Raw genomic sequence first — 26,860 nt, 5'->3', positions numbered from 1 at the left:
CTGCTGTTATTTCCTTTAGTTTCCTTCCTTAATTCGGAGTCAATCACAATTCTTTCAGTATTTCCTAATATAGTCATTGTTCCAGGCTGCTTGTTATGTGGCTGCTTTTAGGGACTGCTTTTTTATTTTTATAATTTCTTATCTTGGGTTTACCAGAACTGAAGAGAACTTCAAATATATACTTTTTCTAATAGGGTTAAATTATAGCCTGCTTTTTAATAAATCTATTTTAAGGATATCTTGTTTCATTTTTAAATGTATCATCCCTCCTGATGTTAGGTTACAGAGAGTAGATTTGAGATCTTTCCAGGAAGCTTTACAACATACTTCAAGTTTGAATGTAATCTAAAATCATCTTTGTACATGTGTGTCAGTTTCAAACCAGAAAACAAAATAAGATAACTTTTATATGTGCTGGAAGACCACAATTTCAACAGTGACATAGGGAGTATTGCTGCCTACCTATAAAGTTGGTTGATCTACTTAAATTTCCCTTTCATTTGTTAACTGTACAGAGATTTTCTTTTAAGTCGAATAATCGAGATTTTGTAGAGAATTCAGTCATTATCTTTCAGGTATGCATTATCTTGTATAAAAAACTACAAAGTGCTTGAAACTTAACTTAGCCTTTCTGCTAAGTGGTGGTATTTTGAAAATACATGGAAATGCAATTAGCTAAAAAAAAAAAAATCGAAGTAGAAATAGTCTGAACCAGAAAAGTGTTACTTTAGTGCTAATAAGACACAAAACTGAAATGAATGGTTTCTTCTGAAGCGTGCAGAATTTTATTAAAGAAACAAACTACATGCCCATTTTTCACTTGGGAGATGAGGAACATTTCAGCTTGGAAATGTGTAACAAAGAAGTGGAGGAAGTTGTTCTAAAACTTAGAGTAGGGTTTGTGTGTTTTTTTAAAAAATGTTCTGAAATGTAACTTTCCATGCTTTCAGGCTGATTACATATCTTGTATAATAGTTGCTTTGTAATTTCATATTGAAGGAGTTCAAAGCCTTGATGTTTTTCCAAGAAAAGCTGTGAGCACAGGAACTTTGACATTAGTATTTAACATAGCTATTTTCAAGTACAATGCCCCTGAGAAAGGACAGCTCTTTAGATACCCAGTGTTTCTTCTATCCTAGTATTTGTGTTGTTGTGAGATTTACAAGTTGATTTTTCTTGTTTTTTTATGGTTTTTTGTTCTTGGTTTATGGTTTTTATTTTTGAGGTAGTAGTGTTCACAAATATACTGGAAATGTATGCTCTTGAAGCAAAGTGGCATTTTGGTTGAAGTCTAAAATCAGGAGGCCATCATGTGAAAATCAGACTTAGCTAGCTTTCAGAGCAATTTTTTTGGCTTCTCGTTTATTTTACACCCCCTCCAAGGATATTGCTCTGGATCCAGACTGCAGTTTGGTCTAGTCTCCCTTATGGTTCACATACTCAGTCAAAACCTGAGCATCCCAGAGATGGACCCATCATGGTCCTCATGGGGCCATTACCTGTGCTGGCCCTGTCACAGTGAAGCAAGACATTCCTGGTCTCCTCCAGCAAGTTGTTTCTTATAGACTTACTTCTTCATAGAAAATTAGCCCTGAAAAAAAAGAATAAAAAATATAAACCAATTTTTCTCATTTTTCATATAATTGAGATAATTGATTTATATTGACTTCACATGTTTGACAAGCACAACAAAAGCCCTCCTTAGAGTATGGGACTTAACTATGTAGAATTTTTTAATCTGTTTTTTTCTTTTCACTATAGCATATAACAGAAATAGCATAAGAACATTGGTCTCTTTTTGGTAAGAGAGGAACAGTGGATGGGAGGCAGTCTGTAGGTGCTTCTGTTCCGCAGGTATATCCATACAGTGCTCACTGATAGGGGTTTTACTGGGATGAAGTCCATGAGAGAAAGGTTTATGTAAATGCTTGACATAAATGCACATGAAGATCCTGTAAGATCAGCTCTCTGCTGTATTAGAATATAGTGCTAGATACCCATCACTCTGCATCTCTTGAAATCCTTTTGCACATCCTACATCAGTCTCAAAACAAGTTGGTGTTTAAGTAAAGAATAGAAAGTAAGATGAAAACATTGAAATCCTACAACATATCACATTTCTTATATGTAAAATATCACTGCTGTGTGTTGGAAAGCAAACAAAATCACTTCTGTTGCAGTTTTCAACACAGCTTTGTTTTCTATATGCCTGCTTTTGTGTTTGTGTGGTTAGGAAGCTAAGGCAGGAATATACTCAAGATAGGAACAAAAATAATTTCTCTGTGATTCCTAGCAAAAATAAGGTTTCAAAGGATACTTTATTGTCTGTCATATCAGATGCTTTCCTCATCCTTGTTTCCAATACTGTTCTCACCTATTAGTTTTCATTGAAAAAGCTATTTGAACATGAGAGGAAATTATTATTCCCTCAGATATTTAAGATAAAATCATCCATTATGAATGCTTTCTCTTTCAAACCTTACTGTATATTTATTGCTCAGAATTGTGTCCTACTTCAAGAGTTGAAAACAAGATTCCATTGTGAAGTTACAGGTGGGAAGCCTGGCAGTGTTACACGGAAGACTAAGGGGGATATAAAAATTAAGGAATTACTTCTATTCAAAATCTTATCAAGTTTTGTAATAACTGGTTATACAAAGAACAATGAAAGAGTAATGTTAGTATCTGAGTTATGTTCAAGACTGATACTCTTAATAATTTGTAGTTGGAGTTCTGACTCCAGCTCACTTCTTCCAAGAAGATACTCAGCATTTTTTAGCCTATGTACCACATGTCTTGCTGACAGTGGCTGTTGATTGCATTTGCAAGCATCAGATTGAAGGTTTTGGTTTTATGTTGAATTGAGATGGCTGACAAACAAAATGATCTTGGATCCTCAAATAGGGGAGTTAATATTTCGTACACTTCCTCTACTCCCCTCAAAATGCTCATTTTACTGCCCTACTTAATGCTCTTGTTTTTCCACTGTACAGAGATGTTAATATTGTCATTTTCCTCAGACCCACCCTCCTCCTACCCTCCTAGTGTGCATTTTCCTTGTTTGCCTTTTGCTGGTTGGAGTGCTTGTTTGGTTCTTCTGTGGAGTTTTGTTGTCAAAGAAATCAGTGACAGTTTTCTGTCATTCTGGTGAGAAGAATTGATTCACTGGAAGGTTGATAATGGCTGGTGTGGCTGTCAGAGATGGGACCATGCGATTGAGAGTAGGAAAATATCAAGAAGGAAGAATGGTGGGAAAAGGGAACAAACACTAGGAGATGAGAATGGGGAGGATGAGATCTTCCTCTTCAGCTGGTGAACCATTAGATGGACTAACTACCAGTGGAACTGCAGTCTAGGCAGCAAGTGTTTTCATTTTGAATGCATGAATGCCAGAATTCCTGCTTGATTGTGCTCTTTCAAATACTTAGGCTTGTGTAGCTCTAATGGCACATTGAAGATGTTTTATTTATAATCTCAAACATGTGTTAAGAACTTTCAGGCATCAAACAAACATGATCTTCTGTAGTAAATTTGAGGTATCTGGGAATTTTCTTTCTGCATGAGAGAACAATGGATAAAATAAGAAGTATGCCATGATAATTTTTTAAAGTAGACTTAAAATTTTTTTTTTAAAAAAAGTGTAGTTTAGGTCCTGGCAGCAAATCTGGGATTTTCTACATTTTATTCAGAAAATAATGTCCAGTGTTAATTAGTATTTTCTGGAAATTATATAATATTGTGGGTGTACTGAAAGTGTAAGTATGAAAGGAAGAGTGGGAAAGCACAACTGTCTGAAGTTCCAACTATGCTGCCTCTCATAGATAGATACCTAAATGCTTACTAGGATGTTTTTCTAATTGTGGATTAAGTTATACTTCTCCACCCTCTTAAACCTGATGGAAAACAGACACAGACATTAGTCACAATCATCCAAAGCACCATACATTGAGCAGAGTATGTAGTCTTGTCCATTTGGTCAGGCCTTTAATAAAGTTATGGAAGGGAGCCACAGAATTGTGGTCCTTTTAATTTTTTTTTTTAATTTCATCTCTGTTGGGCTATAGAAAGCAGTAGGGTAAATTGCATACCTTGGTATTAGGATGTTATTTTACAGTTTAAGAATTAATATCTTGATTTGTCACCTTTCTTGCTTTTTGCTTATGTGGTAACTTATTTTAATGTGAAATTGTTTCTGGCCTTAATACTGTGTAAATGACTCTTAATTGGCTAAAAGTAATAGCTAGAGTATATGGATTTTAAGAATTACTTTTTTTGTAAACATGTCAGTTATACTGAAATTACTGAGATGTCACTGTTCTGATTGGCATATTAAGAGTTTCACTTGCCCTTACTCCTTACCTCTAAAATAATTCCTTTCTTTTCTTTCATATTTGAGTTTTTGAGAGGAAAAAAACCCCAAACTTTAAAACTTGCAGTGTACCTATGGGTTTACAAATATTGCATTTCTTTTTCTGTTTATAAATACAGACAGAAAGAGAAAGCACAAGAGAAGGTGGAAGTGAGCTCAATTCCAAAACCAACCTCTACTTCATTGCTTTGGTCAAGCTGTGTAGATTTCATTGTTATTGGTTTTTCTCTCCTTTTAAAAGATTAATATTTAAAAAATGTGATATAGTAAGTCTCAGCAATGAAGTAATAGGATAGTATAAGTAGCTCAGCTTATTTACCGGCATGGTTCCGGATGTGCTTTTCTCTCTTAAATGGGAAAAACATTGACAATTTAGCCACAAAATTGCAGAGTAGGTGAGATTTGGTTTAGCTCAGTATGCAAAAATTTATTCTAATTAAATTTTTAATCATTGAAAGGCAGTGGTAGACTAAATATTTGGGGTTCTTGACTGAGAAGCATAAAGGAAATAACTGACAAACAAAGTCCTTTTCACTGATTAAGAAGTTATTACCAAAACATGCTGTAAATATGGAGTAAATTAATCTTATCAATCTTTCTAAGGTTAATTTTCAAACATTCCTTTTTTAGTCTGTTTTGAGTATACCATGATTTGATCTCACTAATTTTGTTATAGGCAATAGTGTTTGGGGGTTTTGTCCTAATATCATTCAAACATAGACTGCTTTTTGTTGAGCAGTTTCTTTCATTCTTTTCTACTTTTTGAATGTCTTTAAAACCGCAAAAATAAGTATTGGTGGGGGTGAAGTTTATCTGGACCAGTAATGCCAAAGCACTGTGTTGTCTGATGCTAAACATGCTTTTTAAAACCAAGAAATGTCTTGGTGATGATGGTGACAAATTTGTTTGTGCCTAAAGTTTGCTACTGCTGGCCTTCATGCTTATATACACCTTTTCTGATCCTGCCTTGAAAGCTTATCCTTGATGCCCCTTAATTTTCTTTCTGCACTTTGCTTGTATCATATCTGCAGTTATTAATTTCTGTCACCTTTTATAGGTGCAGATATTTGCATTATTCTAAACAGAAATACTGTCTGAAATTTTTTTAAGGAGCCTAAAAGCTGATCGTGTATCAGAATAATTAATTAGGTTCTAACATGAATATTTGGGGTTTAGGGTGCAAATATGTAGACACGAGGATGCAAACAGGCCCTAAGGGCATGTCTGTAGAGACTTTCAGTAGATCTTGGTTTTCAGCCTAACTGGCAGATTGCTACTTAAAGGGTCAAAGTAGGGGTGTTTTTCTTGAAGATTTAAAGCAGCAAACATTCTACTTGTCCTTAAAAATGAGGAAGATACAATTCAAAGGAGTTGATTTGAGCATGTTCTGGCAGGAGGCAATCATAGAAACACACAGGTACATTACTATCAGTGTCCATCTGTGGGCTGTCTTTGTCTTGTCTGAAATCACTGAAAACGTGTCAGTTCCAAGTCAATGTTAATGTACCTTAAAATTCCTTGTCCCTGAAAGGAAGGGATCTCAAAGTCGTTTACAGACACTCTGGGACATTGCTGTCTAAGTTAATGTGCCCTTTTGCTCTGGCATTCCATCAGCACAGGGAGAGCTGCTGACATGAAAGCACATCCTAGTGAAAAGCAGGTAAAAGCCATGTGTGTCCCAGGCTAGGAAGGAAACCACGTAGCAGAGCAGCCATCACTCTTCTCAATGTTACAAACTGTTAACAAATACAGGAAATGTACTTGGCTAAAACCAGTGTGGTGTGGAGATCTACCATATTATTAATGGTATATTTTGCTTCATTTCTTGTCTCTTAAAGCATTTAACTCAATTTTAGGGTGATTTAGATTGTAGTTTTGAAGGGTTTTCTTAAGTAAATTTCATGTAGAAAGATGCTTGACAAATCTGTTTTTGTTTGTGTTGATGTGTGCAGTGGATCGCTGTTAAATGCTTTATGAAGCAAAAGCTAATTCTGTATTTTAACTGCTTTCTTTCTTGTACAATCTTACTGCTTTTTCCATAATACAGTAGAACTTCAGTCACAAGTTTCATTCCCTTGCAGATGCTTAAAAAAGTGTAATGGGTAACTAAAAGTAGCCTGTCATGAAGTATTTGAAGGCTTGTGAAAGTTGCATGCATTTTCATAAAGTGTTTTGTTATTGTTCTTGTAACCCATCAAAAGACATAAACTTCATATGGAAAAAATGCCAATTCTTAACATTTAATGAAGTTATTGTGATTTGAAGTTCTACTACATAGTATGTGTTTCATCCGCACTGGGAAAATAAAATTTCAAGCTGACAAGTTCTTGCTCATAACTCTTTTTCAACAATTTTGCAGGGAGCATTTCAGTTGGTTTTTTTTTAATCTTGTTATAAGGACACATTTGTGACTTTGCAATGCAGTCTGTGAGAGAGAAATCCATTAATGAGAAATGCCCACTTAGACCAGAGGACTTAAAGCTGGGATTCCAGTGGACTGGTTTTGTCTCTCTAAAATATTTGGAATGTGGCATTACTGAATGATATTTTGGCTTTACAAAAGTGCTGAATGTATCCAGCTTCAAATGAGTTTGGAGGTTTTTTTGAAATTGACCTAATGACTTTCTGTCCTTCCTTAGTGTGTGAAGTTGGTGTAATAGTCATCAGCTATTGAGGCTGCCTGTTTGAAATGTAGAAATTAATACAATTTTTCACACAGTTGTTTCCATGCAGATGTTTGCACAAGATGAATTTTATTTAGTATGTAGTAGCTGGTCACTCTGTTTTCAAGCTCTGCTGTAGCACATGGGCTTTTTACAAGCAATTTTTATGTCTTGTGTGACTGGTGATGATTTCTCTTTAGGCAACTGGTGGCATTCTTTAGCATAACTTTGAATAATTCGTATGGGTTTTATTACTTGGACATGCTACTTCTTTTAAAATGAGCTTTTATATAAAAGTATTTTAGAAGGTGAACTTGTGCTGATGAAAGATGATGCCCGTGCTAGTGAAAGATGTGTGGAAAGTTTCTGAAATATCCTGATAATCCTTTATTATGTAAAACAGAACAGAGATGAGTGCTGTCATGTAATTTGAAGAGTAAAATAAATGAGTAGGTCTCTAGGTAAAGTGATAGGAGTTCTACAGTCCTATAGCAAGATCTCTTGCATCAAACACTAGTTTCAGATCTTCTGCAACTGAATTGAAAGAAAGTATCTGTTTAAAAAATGCTGACTTTTTTTTGAATTTGTATAGAGTTGCAGTTCAAAAGTCAGTATTTTAAACATATTTTTAAATACAGACAGCAGACTAAGGAAGGCAGTTTTAACATCTGATTTATAGTGCAGTGCAATAGTGCTTTTACTTATAGAAAGCTTACACAATATGTAATATTTCTTGTCTGTTTTGGCTCTGTCTTAGGTAAATGCTATGCAGCTTGCACATAACATCACACCTTAAGACAGTATGTGATGTAACAGCAATGATTTAACACAAAATACAGTTTTGATGAAATAATTTTATTTTGTAACTAACCCTGAAATAGTGAAATGGTTGTCCTATCTGTTGTGTTCACATTGCAGAATTCTGTTGTTCAGGACAGCCTAAAGCTCACCCAATCCTTCACTAGTTCAAAGACAAATTGTATTAATATAAAGTAGAATATTCTCAACTGCTTTTGTGTACAATAAAACCTCCAAACAACTGATAAAGAGATGAGAAAAAGGTAAAGCTATAAGACCATTCAATATAATCTATTGTTTGAGAAGAAAGTTCAGACCTGCTAAAATATCAGTGATGCCTCTGGGGGTCTTGAATCTCTGCCAAAGCTGTTTAGGCAGTGGATGTGGAAGAAGTGTAGATGGAGAAACTTTGGTTGCAGAAGCCACATGAAAAGCAAGTCAGAGTCAAGAACAGAACACTGATGCCCCAGTCCTCTTCTGGCCACACAGTGGGCCTTAAAGTGTTTGTGCTCTTATCCTTTTGAAAAGGAGTTCAAAACTTTTTGTCTTGCTTTCAGGGTTACAAGATTTACTCATTTCTAATCTCCCTGTTTTAAGGTATCAAGGGGCAGCTAAAATGGATTTTTTAAAGGTTTATACTTGAAACCTAATGTAATTGAAAACTTTACTGTAGCAATGAGAACAACTTTGTTTTGTCTTTTTTCTTTTTGAGATGGTTGCTTCTTACTTTTTTCCTTGCTTTCCCTTGATCTATCTACTGATCATGAAAATGTTTCTTTTTTTGATAAACTGTCAGGGAATGTTGTTACAGTAATCAGTGGTGAGGTTTCCAGATGAACATCTATCTCTATATATCTATCTCACAGAGAGGCAATGAGGCTATGAAAGAAAAAAAAAGGTAGCATGGATTTTAACAACTTTATTGAGTAATATTTTAAGGTGTTACTTCATCCGAGTTGGAATTCTGTCAAATTCTATGTTTATATACAGGAACTTGACAAGAGGAGTTGGTAGATTTAGAGAGTTACTAAGAGCTGTCGAAACAAGAACTACACAAAACCTGCGAATGGTGAGTTGTATTAAACCCCTTTCCTATTGTAGCATCTGAGTTTCAGTAGGCAGAGAAAGCACAAATACAGTGGATGAGTTAGAGACAAATAGTTGGATACGTAGCATATTGATAAGGACCTGTTAGCCAACACTTTATAAGGTTACATTTCCTGGCTTAAGGATGATTAATGAATGATTCAAGTAAGGAATATTTGGTATCCAGTCTCCCCCCTACTCCTTTTTCTTGTTTTTGGCTATGATTAGAACCTGACTGGTCTTTGATTGACCATACTTTCAGCCTTCGTTATAATTGCCCTATTTATGAGTCAGTGTAGTTTTATGTTTTTGTAAGGTAGTGGGGGTGAGAACAGAAAGCATCATTTTTGTGTGGTTTCTATACAGTTGAAGGCTATCAAGTTCCATCATGAATGTTTGTTACTTATATTGTCAGAACCTTGAATCTTTCATATAATAAAAAGTAGAGGCTCACATTTTGCTGTCATGTAATTATTTTCAAAATATCCTAGATTAGTTTCCTAATACTGGGCCTTTAAAACTTCCAAACTTGTAAGGAAGGTAAGTGAATCCTTAATTAATTCAATAACTGATTCCTAGTAAATATATTAAAATTATTTAGTAATAGACTTTCAATGGAGAGGGATAATATTGCACATTTTAATAGAAAAGATGAAGAGTTTCTTATGGTATGGGAGTTAAGGTGGAAGGTGCAGATCTTATGGTGCTGTCTGTGACTTAAACATTACACATCTGTTTTTGGGAAGTGTTACTGGAAATGCTGCCAATTTTGATGCAAATTTAGATCTTGCCTTCTTTCTACTGCCCTGACAGAAAACCTTTGCATTTTCATCATCATGATATGTAGTCGTGGAGGGTCTGTGCTGTGTGTGGAACATTAATGAGGAGATTTACCTGATAGCTATGGATTATAGGATGACTTAAAAACTTTAAATTAGTATTATTTAATTTATTAATATTTATGTAAGTATTTCTACAGGTAAATATGTGGTGACAATAATAGTTGGTCAAAATAAAACTTTTCATGCTGATTTTCAGCCTTGTTTCAGTCTTGCTGAGCTTTAACAGTAGCTAACACCAGCACCTTCAAGTATGAGTTGCCAGAAGCCCCATTCAGCCCATAGACCATAACTGTCTGTGATAGGTTAACCTTGTCTGGCTGCCACATGCTTGCCCGGCTGCTCTCAAACTCCCCTTCCTTAACCGATGGGGAGGAAATATCCTACAAAAGGTCCGAGATAGACCCACGATAAAGGCAAAGAGTTTGCTTACCAGTTACTGTCACAGGCAAAACAGGCTCTTCTTGGAGGAAATTAATCTATAGTCACTTAAAAGAGAGTGGGATGGTGAGAAACAAAGAAAAAAACTGAAACACCTTCCTTCCACCCTGTTTTCTCAGGTTCAACTTCAGTCTTTGACTTCTGACTCTTCTACCTCCTCTCCCTACCTTCCCATTCCCTGAGTGGTGCATGAGGGTGGAGGGTTGTGGTGGGTTCCTCTCTGCTGCTCCTTGCTCCTCACACTTTTCCCCTGCTCCAGCATGAGGTCCCTCCACCAGGCTGCAGTTCCTTCAGGGAATATTATCCTGTTTTTCCCGTGGTTCTCTTGGCAGGCTGCAGTTCGGACTGCTCCACTCTGGGCTCTCCCATGCAAACAACTGCTCCAGGTCTGAAGAGGCAGTAGAGGTTATTGAGCATCTTAGGTTATTGATTTTCTTAGGAACAGCAGCTGGGTTGTTTATTTTTCAAAAGTATCTGGATTAACTGATAAAATGGAAAATTGTTTGTTATTGCTGTTATTTTTCTTTGTGTTTAGAGAATTGAACTGGGTACTTTTACCTTTTAAACAGCATCGTGCTTGGTTTTTTTGGATGTTATAGAATACAAAAATACATTCTATATAAATAGTCCTCATTAGAAAATATCTGGACATTTTTTAATAGTTTGTATTCAGCATTTCTAGGGAAAATATTTATCTTTTGCTTTTACAGACAATAGCAAGACAACTTGCAGAAATTTTGTTACGAGGTATGTGTGAACAGAGTTACTGGAATCCCCTGGAAGATCCTCCTCACCAATCACCCCTTGATGATCCCCTGCGAAAAGGTTCCAATATGAAGAATTATGCACTCAGTAGGAGACCACGGGTATACACTGGAGAGAAGTATGGCTGAGTTTAAACCTCTTTTGTTTCCTTAATTGCAATTGTTACCAGTGCACTGGATAAGTTAGTTTGCATTTTTGAAAATGTAGAAGAAATTTGGCAGTGTGTAGATAGATAGATTCCCTGAGGAAAACCAGGGAAGAAATATGCTTCTCCCAGGGGAAGTTTGCACTGCATGCATTAGACCTTTTGTTCTCAATTGCGGAAATATTTTTTTCTATCCTGGTGTTTGTGATAAATTCAATATCTCTTATTATATGTGGGATACAAAAGAAAACATGAACCGGGTAGGAAATCAGATATTGCACATTTTAAAAGTTATGTGCTGCTTCTAGACATCTATTCTGCTTTATCATAGAAAGGAAATATTCAACAAAATGGAGATTCAAGTTGGTCCAGGAAGCATTATGAAAAAAATAACGCATCTAGAAATTTATCCAGCAGTTTCAAAGCTAGTTTATTTTCCCAAGGCTAATCTTTTAGCTAATAATCTTAGATTAGTTTTGCCATTTCTTTTATGATTCCACCTCTTTGTTCAGTTTTAATCTTTCATTGAATCAGGTAAGTGATACTTTTTGGTTCGTTTTTGTCTGGTATGTCTCATAGTGAATTCTAGAGTAGCTATGGTATGCTCTTCCTTCTTGAAAAATGTAACTTTTTTTTTCCAAACTAATCACCATTAGGATTACTATTAAATATAGATAGCCATTTCCTTGAATTTGAAATTTTTCTTTGAAGTTAGTATCTTGACTATAGAAGTAGCCCTACTTACTTAATGGAGGGATGTTTTGTTTTAGTGTTTGCTTTATATTGTATCTTTATATTGTAACATAAATGCCTGCAGTATGACACCATTTGAGTTGTTTAGCTGTATTTATTTCAGAGCTCTATTAATGAATCTTTTATACAGCAGCAAGCCCAAATAATTATGGTGTCTTTACTGTTATTAAGTAGAATGGTCTTTATCTTCAAAGACTTCCAGCAATTCTCCTTCCTGCATCCAGAATAGTTACAGGAGGTTTCTCAGGCTCAGTCTTTCAAACTTATGTTCTCCATTCTCAACTTGTCCTTCATAGCAACATGCTTCCTGCAAAAGTGGGGCTTTGTTCAGTTTAGTTCTCTTGTTCTTGGCACATGCAGGTGAGGAGTTCCACAATTTCAACAGAGCATATAATTAAGCCCTTTCATCAGGTCAGACTGGTTAATACCATACCACATAAAATATGTCCAGCCAAGCATCTCATCTCCAGCAGTGACTGAAAGCAAGTATCAAAGACAATGATATCTAGGAAATTTCTTCCTAGGTATTCTTTTGACCACCAACTCTGAATCTGCAATGCACTGTTTTTTCTAAGTATGTTGCCTGACATTAAATAACTGCATTGTGTTCTTATGAGGATTATGGGTGTAATTTGGCTAATGGCATTTATCGTTTTTTAGATCTCTGTGTTATTGCCTCTTCAGTTTACTTGAACCAGTTCTTCAACTGAGCATAACTTCCATGGTTTGCCTTTGGTTGATAGCTGTTTCATGTTTTCAGTTGCTTCTTTTACCCTGTTACACTGAAATTACTTTACTCATGTGCCTGCATCTATCAGGACAAACAGAAAATTAGTTCAGTCAACTTAACTGAGCTTTTTTGCTTAGGTCAAAGAAATGTCTCACTAATTTCTGCATGGGGAGGATCTTGTTGGAGACAAACATCAACATATCTACAAAAATGTGTTTGAAATTGCTAGAGGAAATAATGTTTGCTTTTGTTTTGATAAGTGGCTTTTTAGTAGTTCTCTTTGGGGAAGCATCCCTTCTTTCTCTGAGAGAATAATTTCTCCAGCAACTCTTTCCAGTCATTATTCTGCTTTCTGGGTGCCATTGTCAGTTGGTCAGGTTAAATCTTCTTCCAGGTTGTTAAATTCTGCATAGAGGAGTGGATTGTTAAATAAGGAGCACTCTGATGCTTCCTCATCACTCCTCATTCCTTATCGTGGGTGGTTCTTATTCATGACTAACTGTGTTTTGAAATTTCTTTTGTTATGTAATAACAAATTATGTGCTAAATTCTAAGATTTGGAATACTCTTAAAAATCTGGTGAGCAGTTGCATTGATTAAAAAATAAACATACAACAACAGAACAGCTGCCCTGGGGTCTTAGCTGTTGTATATTACCACAATACGTTCACAATGTTGCTTTCAAATTGCCTGGAATTAAGATGTCTTTTAGTTTCTATTTTTTTCAGGCATTGAATTACTGCTGATATTTCTAGTGCTTTAAAAAAACTGAAAAGATGTTTTAATGTCAGAGAAGTTTGGTTTCCTGTCTATAATGTATTGTAGTTTAAACATCCTTCGGACCATAGGAATTGATTACTAACAGCAACAAATTAGTTTCTCCATTTAAATAGGTAATTGTGGAACTAACAGACTGAATTAACAGGAAGTAGTACTTGTGCTAATGCAGAGATAGTTTAGAGGAAGAAAGCTGAACAGATAAAATGTAGTTGCTGATTTGGGGGGATTTTTTTTAATGTGTATGCAGATGGATGAATGAATTCCTGGCGGTACCCAATGCAGATTACTGTTGTCTGTCCACCAGCATAGAAGAGTTTTCAGAAAGCATCCAGTATTCAGAGAAAGCATTAAAGTCTGGAAACTAGTCCTATGCAAACCTTCAGCATTAAGTTGGAAGGAACTGTACTTCATTACAAGCGAATAATTCTACTACTTGGAGCTAAGAGTGGTTATGGCAAACAGGTGGAGATTGTCATGGATCTATTTAAAAATATTCATAGTTATTGAAAGCATCAGGAAAAAATTCTCAAGCATATCTCATAGAAGACTGATAGAAGTGTTTCTCCACATATTGTCTAAAATACAAAAGCTCTCCTGTTCTTATGTGAGAGTTTCCTCTTCCAGCACTTGAATCAGTGATGCAGATGGAGCTCAGACAGATTAGGTGTAAGAGGCTAGTTAAACTATGGGTTTAGTGTTTACAGTTGTCATATTGTAAACAATTATGTTCAATTTTGGGATATTTGAATAAGTTCAACTCTGACAGCTGTGGTAGTTTTGTTCTTTTATTATGTTCAGCCAACTTTTCTGAAATGCAAATATAGAGCATTGCAAAGAAATGCATTTTAACCAATTGATCTTTCTATGCAAGTTACTTTCCTTTAATTTTTTGGACATTTTCCAGTTTTTATAGTGCTTTTAATATATGCGTGTGAACTACTCATACAAGTAATGTGTTCTGCTTAAATAATTAAATTCTCATTTTGAACAGCATCTTCTGTCCTCAAGAAAATACAGAAGAAGCCTTACTGTTGCTGCTTATTAGTGAATCTATGGTAGGTAAAATAGAGTGAATGTGCATTTGCTGTATGTGTGTGCTTTCCTTGTTTTGTTTGGTTTGTTTCATTTTTAATTAAAATAGACCCCTTTTTTCCCTCAAGCCTTTGCTTTTTCTTTTATTTTCTGTTAGGAAAGCAGGCAGTTATTTCTGAAACTCAAGTTTTTGTTCCTCTGAGCCAGCTAGATGAGGTCTGCAAGTGTTAGGGAGTTTTTCTCCTTTGGGCTGGCTGTACCCAGCCTTCTTCCAGCCATAGGCAGGTGAACAAGCCAGGTCCTTCATTTGGCATCACTTACCAATATGAAGCACTGGTACACCAGCTGGTTGCTATTCAGACAGACACAAAATCTAAGTTATTTTTGTTGTAAAATGCAAATAAAAAACTACTAGAAGAGCATAATAAACATCATCAAAAAGTACCTTCCATTGTGCATTAAACTTCAGTCACTCAAATTTGTAAATGATTTTTAATGATACTGACATTCAGTCTTGGTTACTGAATTATTTTTTTAGATGTCCCCATTTCCTCAATAAATGATTCCTTTCAATGGTCTACTTGTGCCCTTTATCAACCTTCCATATTTTCTGCTAGTCATCAATCAACTGCCACATACTGACATTCTCATACCATGTCAGTTTTATGTTCTCAGATAAAATAAAATGTTGGAGCTTTTGCCAGTTTTTTTTTAGCTACGGGGTGAAACCTCTACAGTCTCAGGCATCATGCAATCTGTCTCACTTCACATCAATGAGATGTAGTCTTTTAAGTTCTACAGGTGATTCAAATGCTTACATGTTTTGGCATAATTTCTGTTTTACTACAGTTAAATAGGATCAGAAGATTTTAGTGAACATTGTCCTAGTTTAACTGTTGTAAAGTGGCAGATATTTACATTGTAGTGCTAACTGCTTTCCTCATTCCTAGGGATCTGTCTTGCAGTATTCATGACAGAATCTAGAAATTCTGTCTAGATTCTGATTTTCATAATACAGAAAAATCTGCTGAGCAAACATTTCCACTTATCCTATGTTGGTTTTGCTGCAGTATATGCTTAGCACTGAGAGGTGCTGCCTGTGTCTCTGTAATGTGCAGCAGTGAAGATGTAGAGAATTCTGATGTGAGCTGTGGTCTTGGTGTGAAGTGAAAGCAGTCCCAGTTCTGCAAGATCTGACTGCTGATTGCTGTGTAGCTCCTTACATATCACCATTAAGAAGCCAAAAACCAAATTAAAAGTACTGCCTTGTTAAGTGTCAATTCAGGTTACTTACAGCTTTTTGTTTGTGAATTAGTTCTGCCTAATTATATCAAATGCTGTCACTGTAGAGCATATACCTTTAGCAAGCCTTCAAATTTTTTTACAATAATTATTGCAGATTATTTCAGGCAAAAGAGTTTGTTTCGGGGGAGTATAATCTTTGACATGATTGACTTACTTTGGGTAAGTCATCTGTTCAAATTAGTTTTGGAGGGGGAAAAGGGGAAGATTGAGCATAAAAATATTCATCATTACAAACTTACCTTTCTGAGAGTTGAGACCTGTTATTTCAGTGCATGCTAACTTTCTAGCTGTAGTAGTTGTGAAGTAGTATGTAATTTATGATTCTGAAACCAGTATCTGGGAAAGAAAGAACACTTAGAGAAGACTGAGTAACAGCTGGTGTTTTGGTATGCTATTGTGTAATTTAAGTACTATAATCCCTTACTTCCATTTTCTGTGAACTAGTAAGAAAACACCCCAATCAAGGCCAGGTTGGACAGGGCTCTGAGCAGTCTGGTCTGGTGGAAAATGTCCCCACCCATGACAGGATGATCTCTAAAAGGTCCCTTCAAACCCAAAGCATCCTGTGGTTCTGTGATCTGACATCCTCAAGTTAACAGTGCATGTATGTGTTGCTGCATGTCAGCTGAGTTGTGGCAACAGAATCACAGAATGATTATGTTTGGAAGGGACTTCTGGAGGTCATTTTGTCCAGCCCCCTTGCTCACACAGAGCCACCTGGAGCAGGCTGCATCTCTGTCCAGACATCTTTTGAGTATCTCCAAGGAGAAAGATTCCACAGCCTCCCTGGGCAGCCTGTGCCATTGCTCATTAACCCTCACAGGAAAAAAAAAGGTTCCTGACCTTCAGAGGGGACCTTCTATGTTTCAGTGCATGCCTATTTCCTCTGGTCCTGTCACTGGACACCACTGGAAAGAGCCTGGCTCTCTTTTCCTTGTATCCTCCCTGCAGATATTTCTAACCCTGATAAGGCTCCCCTCCTGAGCATTGTCTTTTCCAGGCTGAAGAGTCACAGCTCTCCCAGTCTTTCCTCATAGAACAGTTCCTCTGGTGTCTAATACAGCCTGGTGGGCATTTGTTGGACTCTCTCCAGTAGTTCCATGTGTCTTGTACTAGAGAATCCAGAACTGGACCCAGTACTGCAGGTGTGGCCTCACCAGTGCTGACCAGAGGGGAAGGATCGCTGCCCTCAACCTGCTGGCAGCACTTCTCTGATGCTGCCTGGGCTATCAATGGCCTTTTTTCCAGCTGGTGTGCCTTGCTGGCTCCTGCTCACCTTGGGTGTCCACCAGGACTCCCAGGTGTGTTCCTGTCAAGCTGCCTTTGAGCTGGGCAGTGCCCAGCATGTATGGTGCCTGGGTTTGTTCCTTCCCACATGCAGGACTTTGCTGAGGGCTTTGCTGAGGTTCTGTCAGCTCATTGCTCCAGCCTGTTGAGGTCCCTCTGCATGGCAGCTCAGCCCTTTGGCATATCAGTTCAGCAAAAACGCTGGGGATCAGGCCCAGTGTCAATCTCTGGCACACACTGCTAGTTCCTGGCCTCCTGCTAGACTTTGTGTCACTCCTCACCAGCTCCTGGGCTCAGCTTTGTGGGAGATTCTTAACCAGTGGGAAAGTGGCTGAGCACATCCTTCCTTGCCCTGAGGCTGAGCTGAGTTACACTGCTCAAGCGTGTTCCAGGTGTAAGTGTGGCCAGATGACACATTGCAGTTTGACTGCCAGCTCAGAGTGTCTGAGACCATGGCACCTCTGAAATACTGAGCACTTCCATTGCTACATACTTTCTTTTTATAATTACCAAGAAAATGATTGTTCAGATACACAAGATATGTGTAATAATTATGAGACATCCTTGTGCTTTGGCATTGTCAACCACTCTTTCACAAGAAGTGCTAGTTCACAGCTTGTTCAAAACTTGCAAGGAACTGAGTCAAATAGTGATTAGAGGTGGAGTTAAAAAGAAGTTCTTGAAGTTGACTGAATATTTATGCAGTGTAAAAAGTAAAAGCCAAAGACTCCTTGATCAAAAGAAAGCAAAATGTCTCTTTGGGGGTGTGTGTATATGCATGTGTGAGGTTGTTTCAAACTAAGATGAGGATTTTTCAGTTGATAATTCTTGAGATGTCTGTGCATTTTACACTCCATGTATCTCTTAGAAAATTTTTCAGTATTTATTTATTCCAATTTTAAAGATGTACTGAGTTTGTTAAGAGCTTAAAATGTTACCCTGTTGAAGTGGAGAAAAAATTTATTATCCCTTATTGTGTGCCATTTTTTGCATCTATAAGAGGGGGAAATAAGCAACCTATTAAAATTTAGTAGTTTTAAGTAAATATGCTAAGGGGGCCATGCCTTGTGAAATTAAAAATAAAGAGGGGGATAAGGAGAGTGAAGTATCTTTGACTTCTGATTGCAGACTGCCAGATATACTAGCATTTGTACCAATGTGCAATGGGAATATTAACACCAAGAAAAATAGAAATAGATAGGATAGCAAGATAATGTGTTTTCAGAAGCTTGATCATAAAGTGGGAGAAGCACTGGGTAGTTCAGGGAGGTACTAACTACTCTGAGACCTGAATTTTGTTCTTTGCTCTTGAACATGGTTTCTCTGTGAACATGGTCAATTCATTTAACCCATTTCTAGCTCAGCTTTCTTCCTTCCAAAAAGGAATGCTTTACTTAAGGAATTAGGTTTGCAACATGCCTTTCACAAAACAAAGTACAAGCTCTTACTGCAAACATGGCCTGATTCCAAAGCTGTGCCCAGAACCAGGTTCAGTTTTCACTTCTCAGTAGTAACTGCTGAAGGTGATAGTGGGTTATCCTGGGCATGTTACCATTCACAAGTGAGATGGGTGTCATAATGTTGTGAAGAGAAAAGAAGTTGATTGCCTTATTTTACAAAGGCTGGAATAGAGGACTTGAAGATCCTTTTAATATGTTTTGCTAGCACACAAAAATAAAGAGATATTTTCGTAGATGTATATCCATTATATTGAAAATATACCTTCTTTTTTTTCTGAGAACTCTTCAATAACTTTAAATACATTACTTAGATTGTGGAATTAGAATGAAGTAATTAAAATAGGTCCATGTAGAAACACCAGTGTTGCCACTAATACATAAAATTGGTAATTCTTTCTATCTATAAATTAGTATCAGATATCTTTGTATCCCTTATAGCAACTACTGACTGTGAGGTTGAGTAGAATGGTAATAACTGGGGTGAAAAAAATATCTTGAATTATAATGGCTGTCTTGGTTTCTTTCTTTGTGGTGTGTTTCAGGCTAACCGTGATGCTGTACTGAGCAGAATACCAGAACACAAGAATGATCGCATCATCAGTTTGCAAAGTGCATCTGTAGTCTATGATTTACTTACAATAGCCTTGGGAAGAAGAGGCCAGTATGAAATGCTTTCAGAGGTTTGTTGATAGTAGTGAATATTCATCTGTGGCATTTTTGCTGTTTTCTGTTAATTATGTTAATTGTGGTAGTAAGAAAGGGCTGAAACAAATATAGCACACTGTTATTCTGACTGCTTTATAAATACAGGAGGTAGTTTCCACCCCAAAATGTTTACTGTATAAATTTATACAAGTGACTTGAGGTGGCCAAACAAGAAAAGTTGTGTGTGAAGTGTGGTAAATGTTTAATGCCACAGAAATGCACATGATTTTTGGGTGGGGATGCATGGATCTGCTTAAAAGGGTACACATTTAATGGAGAGAGCAAGAAGGAATGGACAAAAATAAAAGTGGTTCTGGATATAGAAAGGATAAATATAATTTCCTAGAAAAAATATTATTAATGAATGAAAAAGGATTTTAGAGGAAAACTTTCTCTTACACTTCTTATATTTGAGGTGATCCATAGTCCTTACAGTTTATAATCGTTTGAAAGTTAATAAATAGAAAATAAAGTTAATGAAAAAACTTTCAGGTCTTTGGGAAATGTGTTACTTACCTCAGTGTCTGTTTCATTATATAGCATGCTTGTGTTTTGTTAGATTGTGGCAACTTCTTCAGGAAGCTGCCAAGTATTGTTAGAAGTTTTGTACCTGTGAAACAGCTACAGCTCTTTGGGCAGAGCAGATCTTTCTACTGCTGAAACAGTGCTCACCCAGCAGCAGGGTACTGTTACCGACCACAATTAATTATTAGTCTCCAGAAAGAATATGAAGGCATACCCAGGAATTGATTTGTTGAGAAATGGGTTCTCTCTACCATATCAGAGGACTTCTGTTAAGAAAAAGATGAAAAAAAAGTGCTCTAGTTTTTCTCTGGTATATGTTGATGGTCACCAATTTATCTGCATCTCACATGACATTAAACCTTCAGTTTGGGTGTTCTTTTTCTTGAAAGTACTTCATAGCTGCCAGTTGGGATGCGAGTCAGTTTAACTTCCAGTGTTTCACAGAACAAAGGAGTACAAAACTCACACAGGACCAGCCCTACAACATAATCTAATCAGGAATATTTCCATTTACTTGTGACTACAGACACAATCACATTCATGTAGTTTTAGGTGGTTGCACTAAAGGTGCAAGAGGTGGCCACCCATATATTTCAGTCTGGAACTTCCAAAACAAGAGATGTCCACAAGTATTTAAAAAAAGAAAACAAACAAGAGACCAAAAAACCTTGAAAACTTTCATTTCTTTTTTTCCCCAGGTGACTGACAGCCTTTCAATTTGATATAGTAGACTAACAACTGGGCAGGGATAGAACAGCCTTGGGTTCCAAATCTGATTCTTACATTTTGTCTGGTGTCATAGATGGTTTTGTTGCAGGGCTTTTTGTTGTGGACTTTTTGTCTTTTTTAGAATGTTAAAGAACCATCATATTTATGGGAACATTCCAGGTTTAGTGAGTAGAAGATACCTGCCCTCAAATCCTGCTCCCAATAGTCTGTAACTTTTATAATTTGAAGTATTGTAATAAACACATATTCAGAAATGTTAAAACATTCTGTTCAGTTATATAATAGGCATTTAATTTTTTAGGGCTTCATTCTCTTTGAGCTGATTTTGATTGCTCTGGTGGAGCTGTTGTAGATTAAATCAGAAATTGGGAAATTATTCTAACTGTGGAAATAGTATTCACCCACCAGTTCCAGTGTCTTATTGCTGCCTTCTGGTTTAGCTAGAGCTGATTACTTACAGAAGTAGTTGGTTGTTATATAAGAATATGAAATGATCAAAAATCTGTCTCATTCTTGTTAAACTGTTCTAATGCAAAGTCACGTTCTTAACTGAAAAGGGTTCATGTTTTTATCAAGTTTGTATATAATGGGCTTTCAGTTTCTTAGGGTAGCTTCAACTAGATGAAGGAACTTTATACTGTCAAGTCTTTCCTAAACAATCATACTCTGGCTGTAATCAATTTCATTTTAAGCTTTGTAGGATGCATGATATTGAGCTTGTAAGTGTCCCACAAGAAGAGATGTCTTCCAGACCTGTTAAATTCTTTTCTATATAGAATCTGGCAGCTGTTTTAATGTATTTGAATAATTTAATGTTTTTAGTACATGTATGTTAGGTAAGAGTCTATAAAAATCTTAATACTAGTGTGTCTTCTCAATAATTGATTTAGTGTTTAGAAAGAGCCATGAAGTTTGCATTTGAAGAGTTCCATCTCTGGTATCAGTTTGCATTGTCCTTGATGGCAGCAGGAAAAGTAAGTCTAAATTTTTTATATAATTCTTGTATTGATGGCGTTTGATAACAATGTTTAGCTTTTCCATAATTTTCATCTGTAGTGTTTTTGAAAATAATTCTAATCCTTGAATCAACAAAGTATGCTGTACTCCTGAATTTATTCCCAGGACTGTACAAAGAATGTTGTTATTTGAGTACTTTCTAACTTAGATGATGATAACAACTATCTTGCCAATAATCTTAAAATAAGCTGATTGAGTATAAGCAGTGAATTATACCAGGTCCTATTATCCTGTAAAACTTGTTTAAGTGTGCTTTTGATGACTTAATTTATTTTATACTTAGGTACAAATTAATGCTGGTTCGTGATGCTCTTCTTTTTTTTTTCCCTTTGGAAATTTCTGACTTTATCTTCATTAATATTGCTGCCTTTGAGACTGTGTATTCTATGCAAATAATGGATTTTTTAAAAAAATTATATATACCAGGAATTTAAGCTTTTAGATGCAATTCTCTGTTTTCAGTTATTTTTGCTTTTCGCTGTCATGTTACAGAAAATGCATTCACATGTAATATAAACAACTAATTTTCTTAAATATAATTTTCAGTGGGATATTTTGCTTATTTTCAGAATGGGGGAAAAGAATGTATTTTCCTTACAAAATATTTTAGCAACACATGGAATCTGAAGAGATTTGATTTTTCTTCCAACTCTATTTACTTTAAGTTACCTTCCAAAATGTGATTGGATGGAGCCAAATAAGTTAAAAAAAAAAAAGAGGAGCAGTGCCATTCTGTCTTATATCAGACCTATTCCTGTGTGCTGTTTTAACTCCCAAAGAACACCAGAACACTGCTTGTTTAGAAAACTCTGTCCCACTCCTTCTCTTTCATTTATCTGGCTCAAATGCTGTAAGTTTGCAGGCCTAGCAAAGTTTTAGATGCATCTCAAAACTGAATTGTGTACCATTGGAATTACATTTTTCTGGGGATGCTTAATGAATGTTTGTAGGAGTTAAATAACAATAGCAGTGCCTAAAGTCTTGTCTTTTACTGGCTTGAGGAGCTTTGACCAATTGTCCACAAAATATGTAGTAATGTCTCCTTTACAAAGGAAAAATAAAGTAAATGGTGGAAATAGGAATTGTGTATCTGTGAAGCACATTTATGTTTGCAGTAATTTAAATGGAAAATGTTTTAAACAGTCTGCTCGAGCTGTTAAAGTCTTGAAGGAATGTATACGTTTGAAACCAGATGATGCAACGATTCCACTCCTTGCTGCAAAGCTCTGCATGGGATCTCTGCACTGGGTAAGGTCTGCCCTCTGTCTTCTGAGCAAGACCTGTACTCAATTCTTGATTTAGAGAGGTAGCAAATACTTTTGCACAGTGACTGCACACACTTGGGCATATATAAAAACACAGCATAGAATGTACATGCACATGTACATCCCTGTTTGAATGGCTAATTTGAAATACTTGACAGAGGTTAGGTTTATCAAGGTAGCATATTCTGATATTGGTCTAAGGCATAGCTTGACATATATGGAAGTTGAAACATTGGAATACTGGAAGATCATAAATGCAACTTAGATTTTGGTTATTTTCTGCAAGGGAAAAATAACTTTCTGGAAGATAATGAGGCAAATCTCTTACAATCAAGAGACTCTTCTGGTGGTACCATGTTTACAGGTAGCTGTGGTTTATGAATATTTAATAGGGACAGTTGAGTATTTTAGATAAACTTGAAATGGGTGTATCTGTACAAAAACATTACAGTGATCAAAGATCATCATGTTTTCAAGATACTTGTGTAATTTTTACAAGAATTAGTATATTTGAAAAAGAAGGGAAAGGTCACGTATAGAAATTGAGAGAGTGGTGTCGTAGCACAAACATGACTTGTTGAGGCTGAAAAAATACAGCCTTGATTAAAGTATATCCTAGTTCTGTAAATTATTCCCTATGGATGGAGTCCGTATGGATTTGCTTACTGTACTTAGCATTTACAGTTACTGGAATGGATTCAAATGGGCTTTTTTTCTTTCTAGATTATTAAATAATGTGCTAACATGGCAGCTAAACCTTAATTTTTTAATGTGTTTGTCTGTTTATGAGTTTGCATCCATTCAGCAATACAGTATTTGAAGCAGAGTTCTGCATGGTATACTGTTTTTTTACAGGTTAGTAGCCATAGTTCTTGTGATTGATTTTCCTAAATAAATGGTTCATGGGTCAAGAACTCTATTTATAAAGTGAAAAAATGGTAGGTGGCATATATGGACCAGAAATACCTTTTTAAGAAAGAAAAAAAGAAGAAAAAAGGCAAAAGCACAGTAAGTGTGCTTTGTGCCAGATTTCTCTCAATCATAGGAATACGTGTTTCAGCTTAAAATCTGTGGTTTTTACTCAGTATTTAGCAAGAAAACTAAGTCTAATGAAAAATGAAGTATTCCTTCAAAGCAATCATGGCTGAGATTTTAACAGGTTCAGTGTGCATAATATACATTCTGAGCATTCTGAGAATTCTTATCATTATAATGTAAGATTTAGGTAGTTTTAGACTCACATGGATATTTTGTAATATTTTCAGTTGGAAGAAGCTGAAAGATTTGCCAAAGCAGTTGTTGATCTCGGGGACAAAACATCAGAGTTCAAAGCAAAAGGCTACTTGGCCCTGGGATTGACTTACAGTCTGCAGGCTACTGATGGTAAGATAGGAATAAACATTCACACTTGGAAATTCCCATGCTGCCTAAAGAAGGATACATGGCAGAATAGTAGACATTAAATCTTCTGTGTGCAACCATTTTTCAGTCAATGTATGAAAGCTTCTTCAATTAGTGTGTGGAATGAAATCTCCTCATTGTTCGTGTCACTGATTAAATATATCCTTTTCAGCATCTTTGCGAGGGATGCAAGAGGTCTTGCAGAGAAAGGCTCTTCTTGCATTTCAGAGGTAAGTGGGTGTTGATCTTTCCATTTTGTTCTGCTATATGTAGTGCAAAGCTTTTATTATGTTCTAAAAAGAGACACTTGTAAAAGATGGTGTAATGACAACTTCACCTCTGGGGGTCTCCCATCATGAGAACAGAATGTATTTTTTTAGCATTTATTTCCATCATTTTCTGCCAGCATTACCTAAATTTATTTCTAAGGATTTCCCTTTATTTAAAGACATTTGTGTTGCTCTTTAGTATAAAATATTTGCTCAAATATCTTCATCTAGTAGGAAAAAATATACAGTGTAAGGTTTCAAGCCATGGTTCAATGAGATAATGTTTCTAAGAGCTGTCCACTGATCAGATTGTGTAGGAGGCCTTTGCAATTATCTCTAGAAGCAGAGTAATGATGGAGGCTGTGTTGCTGGGGCTGAGAGTGAAGTGCAGGTTTTGAGGTAGTAAGCTAGGGGAAAATGAAAATTCTATCTGGAAGTGTAACAGTGTAGGCAATGGCAGTGCAAATGTCATATTCCAAGTGCATTACCTGGAAGCAGTGCCATTGGGGATGACAGTAGTTCATTCTCATGGACTCTGCAAATGAAATGACAATAAACAGGTGAATGAGGACATTTCTACCCCAATTATGGAAGAAACAAATCTTGGTGACAAAGCTGGCAACAGTGCTGCCACATTTAAATAAGTCTTTAATGTTCATATACCCTTGAAAAACCTTATTTGGTGAGATACGCCTAAATGTAGGGATACAGATTTGTGCATTAATGTGAAAATGAAGCCCTGGCTTTTTGGTGGTGATTTCATATCTGAGGAGATAGGGTTGAAAAAGTGTTTTGCAGGTAACTTCAGAGTGAGGCTGGTATGTGTTGGTCCTTCTTTTTCTGTCTTGTCTTAGCAATTCCTCTGTATGTAAGTATGTTTTAACATATCTTTGCTCTTCTATTCCTTAGTGCTTTTAATAGGTTTTTTACTACTTCAGTGTTTTCTCCATGTTGAAACTGAACTTTCTACCTCTTGGTTTACACCTCAGTTCCTCACTTTATCCCTCTTACCGCTACTGACTTAATCATCCCTGTTTCAAAAATAGTATGCTAACCATTTTTCACCAATTCTGTGCATTCACTACTTTTGAGACCCTAACAGTGAATTGCTTTCTTTTGAGGGTTCTTTGAAGCAGCAAGGGAAGAAATGGACCATAGTGTTAAGCTAACCCATTCCAGTTCGGTGTTTGCTGACCCTATTCTCCAGTTCAGAATAGCGATTCTCAGAATTCTGAGAATCGATTTTTTGGATGGCTCAAAGCCATCTTCAGCCTGGCCTTGAACACTGCCAGGGATGGGGCATCCACATTTTCTCTGGATGTGTTCCAGTGCCTCACCATCCTCATAGTGAAGAATTTCTTCCTAATAGCTAATCTAAACCTACTCTCTTCCAGTTTGAAGACACCACCCCTCTTCCTATGAATACCTACCTTTGTAAAAACCTCCTTTCCAGCTCTCCTGTAGGACCTCTTTAGGTACTGGAAGGTGCTGTAACATCTTCCTGAGCCTTCTGTTCTCCAGGCTGAACAATCCCAACTCTCTCAGCTTGTCTCTAAAGGAGAGGTACTTTAGCCCTCTGGTCATTTTGGTGGTGCTCCTCTAGACTTACTCTGAGAGGTCCACATCCTCCCTAAGCTGGGGACCCCACACCTGGACACAGCACTCCAGATGGGGTCTCATGAGTGTGGAGTAGAAGGGGAGAAGCACCTCCCTTGCCCTGTGGTCAGACTTCTTTTGATGCAGCCCAACACATGGTTGGCTTTCTGGCCAGTAAAAGCACATTGCCAGGTCAGGCCAATATTCAGCTTCTTTTGTCACTGTAAAATTACTCTTTCTCAATCCTTGTTCAAATGTTGTTGCTTGGTTGCATGTTATGTCTTTCACCCAGCACACCAGTCATGCCTACTTTCTCTTACCATATCTGAAAAATAGAAGTTTTCCAGGAGATGGAAGTTAAATTCTCTGTCTTCTACCAGTTCATAAAGCAAGCAGCCTGTACTGGACTCGGTATTTTGATGTGCCTTTTTTTTTCCTAATAATTTTTTTTGTGGATTTTTAAAATCACCTACCTAGAGGGCAAATTCCTGAAGAAATAGGGGTCCTGAAGAAATACAGTTGCATTTTGGACCCTTGCCTGAGTCAGATTTCAAGGCTCACCAGTTTGCATTGGTGGCCATTCAAGAAGGTGTTTGTTGCTGTCTTCACACAGTACTGAGGGGTGTTTATTTCACTAACTTTTTTTTAGTTAAATTTTGGAAGACTTTCAGTGCTTTTTCTGTGGCAGGTGTGAATTGGAATTTCACAGAACTCACCAAATGGTAGATAGATCGTAATAGTAATAATTCTTTCACTATCTGAAGTTTGGATTACTGAAGAAGTACTCTCTAAGTAAAAATCTCTTATTCTTGTTTAGTATTGCTTAATTTGTGAATTTAAATTTTAAAAAAGGACTGGTCCTGGACCCTGTTAGGCTTTACCTGTGCATCTCGTCTCCAA

The 26,860-nt window shown here is 36.5% G+C and overlaps 1 protein-coding gene across 4 annotated transcripts in view; it reads left to right on the top strand.

The window, feature by feature from the left end:
* Window positions 1-26,860, top strand: part of TTC7B (tetratricopeptide repeat domain 7B) — a 103,826-nt gene that overhangs the window by 16,236 nt on the left and 60,730 nt on the right. For all 4 annotated transcript variants that reach the window (XM_031066178.1, XM_014311864.2, XM_005417835.2 and 1 more), the window contains exons 5-12: window positions 8,821-8,899; window positions 10,907-11,079; window positions 14,361-14,424; window positions 18,996-19,133; window positions 21,303-21,386; window positions 22,573-22,677; window positions 23,960-24,077; window positions 24,268-24,325. In XM_031066178.1, coding sequence (XP_030922038.1) covers window positions 8,821-8,899; window positions 10,907-11,079; window positions 14,361-14,424; window positions 18,996-19,133; window positions 21,303-21,386; window positions 22,573-22,677; window positions 23,960-24,077; window positions 24,268-24,325 — 819 coding nt within the window. The remainder of the gene's footprint in view (window positions 1-8,820; window positions 8,900-10,906; window positions 11,080-14,360; window positions 14,425-18,995; window positions 19,134-21,302; window positions 21,387-22,572; window positions 22,678-23,959; window positions 24,078-24,267; window positions 24,326-26,860) is intronic.

This window comes from Geospiza fortis, unplaced genomic scaffold, assembly GCF_000277835.1.
Source record: "Geospiza fortis unplaced genomic scaffold, GeoFor_1.0 scaffold23, whole genome shotgun sequence".
NCBI lineage: Eukaryota > Metazoa > Chordata > Aves > Passeriformes > Thraupidae > Geospiza > Geospiza fortis.
This window is presented reverse-complemented; position numbering and strand designations above follow the sequence as displayed.